The sequence below is a fragment of the Miniopterus schreibersii genome, assembly GCF_964146895.1.
Source record: "Miniopterus schreibersii genome assembly, chromosome: 4".
Taxonomy (NCBI): Eukaryota; Metazoa; Chordata; class Mammalia; order Chiroptera; family Miniopteridae; genus Miniopterus; species Miniopterus schreibersii.
Window position 1 is genome coordinate 9185098 of NC_138105.1, and position 8878 is coordinate 9193975.

At 51.5% G+C, this 8878-nt stretch overlaps 1 protein-coding gene across 1 annotated transcript in view; it reads right to left on the reverse strand.

The window, feature by feature from the left end:
• Window positions 1-8675, reverse strand: part of QRFPR (pyroglutamylated RFamide peptide receptor) — a 28838-nt gene extending 20163 nt beyond the window's left edge. Inside the window, exon 1 of the mRNA XM_081136089.1 lies at window positions 8222-8675. Coding sequence (XP_080992215.1) covers window positions 8222-8561 — 340 coding nt within the window. The 5' untranslated portion in view covers window positions 8562-8675. The remainder of the gene's footprint in view (window positions 1-8221) is intronic.
• Between the last annotated feature and the right edge of the window lie 203 nt (window positions 8676-8878).

Below are 8878 nucleotides of genomic sequence, written 5' to 3' on the forward strand. Positions count from 1 at the left end.
GAATGGGCTTCCCACATAGTAACTCTGTGTCACAGTTTGGTGTTCATGTCCTTACTACTATTCCCACTTCTCTCGGGGGCAGAGCAAGGCTCTAGTACCCAGAATTGCCCAGATCCCAGCAAGTGGTGTGAGCAACATGGGAAAGTCAAAGGGCAGCAGTCATGGAAACAATGTCACTCCCAGTGGCCCCGATGACCGACAGCATGCACCACGGATCACTCAGGGAGGACGAGCCCCTCTTAAACTATAGCCGAGCAATTTTACAGATTTACACAAAAGCCAGTGGTTGGGCTGTAAGTCAGAGCCCTGCACTCACCTGAAACTGAAAGAGCGAGATGGAGAACAGCCAGTCTCCCCAAGACCTGATGGAAATGCCTTGTGCCGGCCCTCACCTGGTGTCTCTCTCCTGCTGCAGGGTCTCACCAAGGCTCAGGCCACACTGGTGAAGCACTGCCTATGTGGCCCACGTGGCCTACATGGAAATGGGCAAGGTTGCCAGAATGCCAAGGTGGAGCCATCCCCCAAATTTCTCTACAGCGATTCTACTCCAGTCAAGTCATCCAGGTGGGGGTGACCCAGCACCCTTCCCTTTAGCTCTCCATCAGTTCAGGCCACAGTGATTAGTTATATGGGTAACAGAATGATGCCAAGCTGGCAGAATCCTCCAGAATTTTCTGTAGCTACCAGGAAGGATCCTTTCTCACCTTCTGAGATTGGAAGTTTTCTCTATTTTTATTATTTTATTGTGGTAAAATATATAACAAAACTTGCAATTTTAACCATTTTAAAATATACAGTTCAGTGGCATTAATTACTTTCACGATATTGTACAGCCATCACCTCAAACAGAAACCTGAACCCATTAAGAAACCACTCCTCATTCCTCTTGCCTTTCAGCACCTAGTAATGTCTAATCCACTTTCTCTCAATGAATTTGCCTATTCTAGATAGTTCAAGTAACTGGAACCATATGAAATTTGTCTTTTTTGTATCTGGCTTATTTCACTTAGCATAATGCTCAGTGTCAGAACTTTATTCTTTTTTATGGCTGAATAATATTCTATTATATATCTACCACATTTTGCTTATCCATTCATCTGTCGATAGACACCTGAGTTGAGATAGGGAGACTTAAAGAAAATGCGAGCCTGTAGCTCTGGGAGCATCTCTCACACCACCTGGCAAAAGACAGCCCAAGAAGGAAACTGTGTATAGGAGGACATGAAGCGGGGAAAGAGGAAGGAAGGCGAAGCCCTGGAGTCATTGTGGGAGCACCTAGATCCAGCTGTGCCTGAAGCCAGCACTAACCCTGAGCTTTTCCATTCCTCATGGGAGAATATTCCCCCCTTTCTTGAATTAGTTTAAGTTGGGCTTCTCTGCCTCAAACACAAATCCTGCTAAACTGACCACCAGTTAAAAACATGCCAAGCTATGTTCTGGAAAAGCAAATTTAAAAGGGGCATTCTTTTTGTGCTTGAGCACACAATGAAGATTTTCAAACATTGCTACATCCCTTCTTGTTTTTATCTTAACTATAAAATGCTGTTGTCCTAAGTAGAGAATCTTTTCTATAAATCCTGTTGCTGCTACTTTGTACTCTTCTGGACCTACAGCATCTCCTCAAAGTGTTCACATGACTGATTCTGGGGCAGATTGCCCAAAGGCTAACCCCATGATACAATTTTAATTTTTCTTCCAAACCATTGTTGTCCTTGAGGTCCCCTTTGTGTTCTTTTATTTTTTTTATACTTCTCTGCTTTAATGAGACTTTTTTGCCACTAGCTTTCATCATTCCTGTTAAAAGATTTTTTTAAAGCCCCACAGTACTATTGGTTTTTTCATTAATTTCACTATATTTAAGTTGTCCCAGGATCCCTAATGTTTCTGAAATGGTATTGAAAAGAGAAAAGCATTATTACAAGTGGCATTTTCTAACCACTAATCAAGTAATAAAAAAGAACTCAAGAGGTTGCAGTCTAATCCCTCTGCTCTGAACCGGCCCAAAGAATTCAGGTCTTTCCACCGAATAGCAGTTCAGCAACTTCCTCTAAAAACTTATTTCAGCATGTCCACTGGAAATCTCTCAAACTCGCCAACAGTCTCCGTGCCGGACACAGCGATGCCCTTTCTTCTCCCCCCTCGCTCGGGCCCGCCCTGTAATGTCCTTTATCTCCCTGTGGGCGCTCCGGGAGCCTGAGCTGGGAGCCGCCCTGGAGCTCGGACCTCGCCTGCTCCTGGCCCACCCACCGGGCCCCTCGGCGCTGGGTGAGACCTTGTTGTGGTCTGTGCCAATTTAGAACAGTTCTTCTTTCTCTATGTCTCCTTTCCCCACATTTTCATTATTTTAGCTTCCCTGCAAGTCCATCTTGAAGGACTCCAGCGAGGCGAAGGGCTTCAGTAAAGATGTGACTGGTCACGTGCAACACGCTCCGAGTTCCGTGCGGGACTCCACTGTGTGCAGCCCGCTTCTGCGTGTCCCGAGCATCGGGCCCGCAACTGCTGTTTTTATAAACGGTAACAGCTGCGCTTCACTCGCACCGGTGGCGGCACTGTGCTGTCGGAGCGTTCACATGCATGGCTCTCAGCCCTCACCGCCCAGGCCTCTGTCGGCCTTGTCTCCCGGGTTCTCCACCTTGGCTGCAAGCTAGAATCCTTTCCATTGGGAACTTCTGAAAGCCCAGAGCCAGGTATCACACTCAGACCAGTTAAATCAGAGTATCTCGGGGTGGGGACCAGGCATGTATGTAAGACTCCCAGGTGCGCCCGGCCAGGCGTGGCTCAGGGGTTGAGCATCGACAAGGATCCTAGGAGATCTCTGCTCGATTCCCATTCGGGGCACGTGCCTGGGTTGCAGGCTCGATCCCCAGTAGGGGGCGTGCAGGAGGCAGCCGATCGATGATGACTTTCTCCATGTTTCTCTCTCCCTCTCCCTTCCTCTCTCTGAGGTCAATATATATTAAAAAAAAAAAAAAGACTCCCAGGTGATTCCGAGTGTCACCAAGACTGGGACTCCCTGCTCTAGAGGAATTCTCACATCAGCTGCATAGAAAACTGATTTTTACATTTTCTTACCCAAGCAATCTGTCTTCATACATAGTAAGTATGCGTGGATGTGAATTTCCCCGGTGAGGCTGCCATTGCTTAGGGTATTTTTGGAAGTCCTTTCTTAGAATTGCTTTTAGTCCATTTGCCAGCCACCATTAGAAATCCCTCTCGTTGCTCACAGCAGGACTGCAGGGAGAGCCACAGAGCTGTGTGTGCACGTGGCAGAGCATCCTGTCCCTGGGCTGAGACTGCACCCACTGCAGGATGGAGGTGGGCCCTGCATGGCTGTCACTCTGCCCCTTGCCCTCAGACACCCCCTCCTCACCTCATTAATGCCGAGACCCGTAAATGAGGCTGGGGTAGAACTGACCTCCCACCTCCTGGGAGCTCTTCAGAATGAATCTTCCCAGCTAAGTTCACATGACCTCAATCACCATGAGTCTTGTTCTCCCAGACCGTCCCTCGTCCTGGACATCTAGGACCTGAGCATCCCCCAACCTGACCCAAGGCCGCCACTTCCCAACAGTCCCATTGTGCTTTCCCCATGTGCATATGGAACCCCGACGTCAACAGTCCTAGGCATCGCCTACCCTTTCCTTGAACACTCCCTTCCCCTTCCCGCTCTCAGTGAGGCCTGGATCTTCCACAGGACACCATTCTCAACACCTACAGGACCCCATGTACTCAGTAGAGAGCCAGGACATGCTGGATACGAGTGACTCCCAGGACCATTAATAATAGGGTAGCCCTGGGCAGAGGTGAGAACATGGGATGCTGGTAAGAGATCCGTGTGTCGTGTCCACAGATCAGGGGAGAGCCTGTGGCTTCCAATGATGGTTAGATGCTGATTTCAGAATCATCTCCAAAGAAACGGGAGTCCTGACAACAGCTGCCGTGGAAAAATGAATGAGGAAAGAGGAGAGACTCAAGTAGGAGGAAGGGTAAGAACCTTCCAAAGGCAGAACATAAGGAGACAGAGACATAAAGAAAATAGAGAAAGAAGGAAACGCGGCATTTATGGAATCCTCCAGAAGAGAGCAAAGTGTCAGAATTTACCTGGGAAATTCTATTGCATATACCTGGATAAAACAGAACATGATTTTTCTGAAATTACCTGGAAAAAACAACATGTGCACTCAGCAAATGTGAAGGAACTGTTAGATATTGTGAAGGAAGGGGTAAGAGACCAAGTGAGGAGGAACAGGCCGCGGGAAGGACAGGTCAGTTCCATGGACCACGAGCCCAGTGGGCAGGTTCCCCGCTGGAGTCCGACCAAACGGAGAAGGGAGCAGACGGGAGTCAGAACTTCCAGCGCCCGACTCCTAATTGCTATGGCAACACAACCCCATTCTCACACTGGTCATAACAGGAAAGTCATAAGCAAATCCCACTTATTATTCTTGGGGGAAAGAGGCCCACTCCTGCTCGCCCCATGTTGGAAGAGTTCTGGGAGAGTGGGAGTGACAGCTGGTGGATAAGAGGTCACCGATGCCGGGACGCTAACACAGGTACATAAAAGGGATTGTCGGGCAGCTCGCCTCTGTGCCAGTGCCGGGCACCACTGGGATGCTGAGCATCCGATGGACCACCTTCTGGTGACTGCCATTTGATAGAAACCCAATGGTTTTTTTTGTGTTTTTATTTTGGTTTGTTTAAGTATGTGTTTATTGATTTCAGAGAGAGGAAAGGAGAAAGAGAGAGAGAAACATCAATGATGACAGAGTCTTTGATCGGCTGCCTCCTGCACGCCCCCCCCCGCCCCGTCGGGCATGTGCCCTGACCAGGAATCAAACCTCGATCTCCTGGATCATAGGTTGACACTCAACTGCTGAGCCACGCCGGCCAGGCAAAACCCAGTGTTTTTGGATGCACTTGCCTCACACGGTGCCATCGCAGTACAAAGGGAAGCTCGAGGCCTTTGCTCAATGGTTTGCTGGAAACAACCGTTTGGGGGTTTTTTTAGAGGTTTCATTTATAGCCGCCGGTTTCCATAGTGGGAATCTTCCGCCGTAACCTGTTCAAGCAGCAGCATGGCGTCCTTGAATGGGGCCCTGGGCAGATATGTGCAGGGCGGGTGCAGTGCAGGCTGGCTCCCGGGTCAGAACCATTGGTTGTCTCCTGTACATGCCCCAACTCAGGATCGAACAACCACCCTTTGGTGCATGGGACAACTGTCCAACCATCTGAGCCACCCGGCCAGGGCTTACAGATCAACTTCATAGGCTCTGGGGAGGGTTTCTGTGCAGCCAGGTGAGAGCCCCGATTGAGAATTCTGCGTCCCTGCCTTTTGTGCGAACCACCTGGGTATCTTGACAAAATTCGGGCTGTGTTGGTCCCCAGCAAGGGACATGAGTGGTAAAAAAACAAAAAACAACCCACCCAGTGGGTCATTACCAGCCCCACCGTGGTCAGAAGGCTGGAGAGAGGCTTTGCAGAAAGTCACAAACTAGAGGTCCATGAGTTATTTGGGGCAAAACCCAGAGAAAAGTTTTCTTTCACCCAAGTGCATTTTACTTTTTAAATGAACTAAATGCCAGCATCATCAAAATCTGTATTCTCAGCTTCTCTGGAAAAAATAATAAAAGCAATGACAACAATAAAGGAAGATGTGACAATACTGGGCTCCCCTGCCTCCTCCCTGCACCAGGAGCAGCAATCCTGGGGCGGGGATGGGGAGGAGGGGTCTGTCTTCTTCCACTGTCACCCCTGGTGGTCTTCCCCCTGCTGTGCTTGGTTCCCCACCTCCCCTGGGGCATTTGAGACGCAGTCATAGTTCAGGTTTATACAACTTCCAATCTACCCCCCAGTGGCACTGCCTCCCTGTCTCATTCCCACACGTACACTAAACTCTTGAAAAGCCTCGCGCGGTGTTCTCGGAGTACTTCGCCGCCTTTCCTCCGAACTTGGGGTCGATCCTGGTCCCTAGAGCACACCCCACCCTTCCTCTGTGGAAACAGTCTGAGCCGTCCTCCAGGCCACCTTGAACAGCCCCCCTTGGCGAGGCTTCCCGACTCTTCAGCTCCCACAGCAGCCTGCGCCTCCTCTGTCCAGTCCTAATTTTGTTCATTTCGGGGTGTTTCCTGTTCTCTGAGGCCCACAAAGGCATAGGCAAGCTTTACTCATTTCCGAATAAACCAATGCTTTGCCAATAGCTTCATGAAATACTAAGTGCTGAGTTCATTTTCAACTCTTAAACTCCCCTACCTTGGACTTTCTCTTGTTACTCGATCCTGGGAGTTCTGTAATTTTATCTCATCCTACCCAGTAAAACCTCATTTTCTTGGCCTCACTATCCCCAGTAACTCTGCAAGCTCTCCCCTTTCCCTGAACTTCAATTTCTGTGTTGCTTACTCGGGTTATAAGAATATTTATTCTATAAGCCTGGCCCCAGATAAACATAGGCCACCTCCAATTAAACACTCCTTAACAGAATTACTACTTCGCATTTTCATGGAATAGCTAGTTTTTTCAAAGCACTTTTACTAACACGCTGTATCCTCACACTGACCCTGTGAATACATAAGCAGTGTGTTGCCCGTAGGCATTTAGAAGCTGAGGGACAGGCCCTCCCTGAACGAGGGCCCAATGAAGCAAGAAGCCTAAAAAAGCCGGCGCTGTGCCCACCCACGTCCTCGGGTGGGAAGGTCTGCGAGCAGTCCCCAGGCGTCACCACGAGTCTCGGGACTAACGTCTGCCACATCCTTCTTCCCAGCTTCTAGAATCCCGAACATTTTATTGAAAAGCCGAGGCCCAGACATATAGAATTAACCTGTCTTAGAGCCAGAGTAGGCATCCAGGTTTTTGATTCTCAATAGAAAACCCCACTTTGCTCAATAATGTTGTTTTAAAGGTGGAGCTACAGGCACTCAGCAATACATGTATGCTGCCTAAATCTGTCTTCACAAACACTTAGAAACAAAAGCTCCTGTGCCTTTTCCTCAAAATAATAAATTCTGTAGGATGATGAAAAGGTTGCACGTGAACTTGATGGAGTTAGTTGCACTGGGCAACTTTAAAATACTCCCGGGCAATGATTCCACGGAGTGCGAGAGAGAAAGCCTAGCTCATAAGTCAATTTGCAACTCTCCGCATAGCATTTCCCTTTCAAGCCAGTGCTCCGCACGCGTTTGGGGAGATAGCTACATTATAGGTGAGAGGGGGATCAAACATTTCAGCATCCTGACCCACTGCAGTAAACCTGGTGGGAATTAATGGGGCGAAAGCAAGGCCAGGGAGAGAAACTGACAACCTCACGTTGGTGATGGTGGGATGCAAGGAACACCCTCCAGGAGGCTGAAGGGGAGAAGCAAAGGGGTGGGAATGCGGGGCTTGAAGCATAACGACCCGTTTCTCTCACGCTCTCCCTCTGTCTCCAACCCCTTGGTAAGGATTTTGATGTGGCAACAAGGATACGCCCACGCATGAAAATATGGGTACACCAAGGCTTCCTCTCCCAGGTGCAGCACGGGGACTGGCGGGGATGCTTCGGGGGACAAGGACAGGCTCTCTGGCTGCGTCTGGAGGGACTGGATTGCTCGGGGAAGTGCAGTGTCTGTTTTCCCACCTCCACGCAGGGCTGGGGATCCAGGGACTCCAAGGTCGTCTCCACCGTTTCCGCTCCCCTACTGAGGAGAAAAGGAACTTCTCTCTCCTGTCGGGAGGCAGAGGTTCTCTGTCCCCTCCCCTGCCTGGCTCTGTTAATCCATTTTTCTGCAAATGCACTATATTTGTTTTAGAAAAGTTTTAAGTCCATATGTTTGCTTGGGCTGCAAAAAATGGCCTGGAACCCACACTGGCACCTTGGGGAGTGAGCCCAGAGGTTGCGGATGTGGGGATGTTGGGGTTTTTATTATTTGCAATATCTTTATCTTTTATTAAAAATTAAAAGGAAACCTTGGTGATTATGAGGAGGGGAGCTGAAATGACTGGAGAGCGGCACACTCCCCCTCTCTGCCCTGGATCTTTCTTTCCCAAGCGGCTCCCTGACCGGTGGCTCTGTAACCGACCAGGAGAGAAACCCGGACAGAATCACAGGGGGTGAAAAACTTTTCTGCGAGTGAGTTCAGGCGAGGAAGTTGTAAGAAAGGCCTGGACTCCTTGCTGGAGAGAAAGGTCAGGAGATCTGAGGAGCGGGGTGTGCATGGAAGGCGGGGCCCCGGGACGGCGGCGGACTCACCCCCCAGCCAGGTGTCCGAGACGTTCTGGAGCATGGTGACCGGGATGCAGAAGAAGGCGATGAGCAGGTCGCTGAGCGCCAGGGAGCAGATGAAGATGTTGGTGACGGTGCGCAGGGCCCGCCTGCGGGCCACCACGTAGACCACCAGCGCGTTGCCCAGGAGCGCGAGCGCGAAGATGAGCCCGCCGGCCAGCACCAGGGCCAGCTTGGCGCGCGCCGGCAGCTCGGGGACCGAGACGAGCGGCCGCAGCCCGTACAGCGCGATGAACCGCTCGCGGGTCAGGTTGTGGTCCCGCAGCAGCCGGGAGAACTGCTCCGGGGTGATGTTGAGGGACCGCATCGCGCCGCCCGCCACGTGCCGAGACGGCCTGCGGTCCGCTGGGGCGCCGGCAGGACACCCGGCTGACCCGGCGGCTCGGGCCGCGGGGAAGCGCTGCGGGCAGCGCCCCGCCCGCGCCGCGCGCCCGCACCTCCCGGCGGCCGAAGGTGGGGCTCCCCCTCCCCGCGCCCGCACTTCCCAGCGGCTGAAGGTGGGGCTCCCCCTCCGCGCGCCCGCAGGTGGGGCTCCCCCTCCCCGCGCCCGCACCTCCCAGCGGGCGAAGTGGGGCTGCCCCTCGCGCACCCGCACCTCCCGGCCGAGGGAGGCGCCCGCCGCGC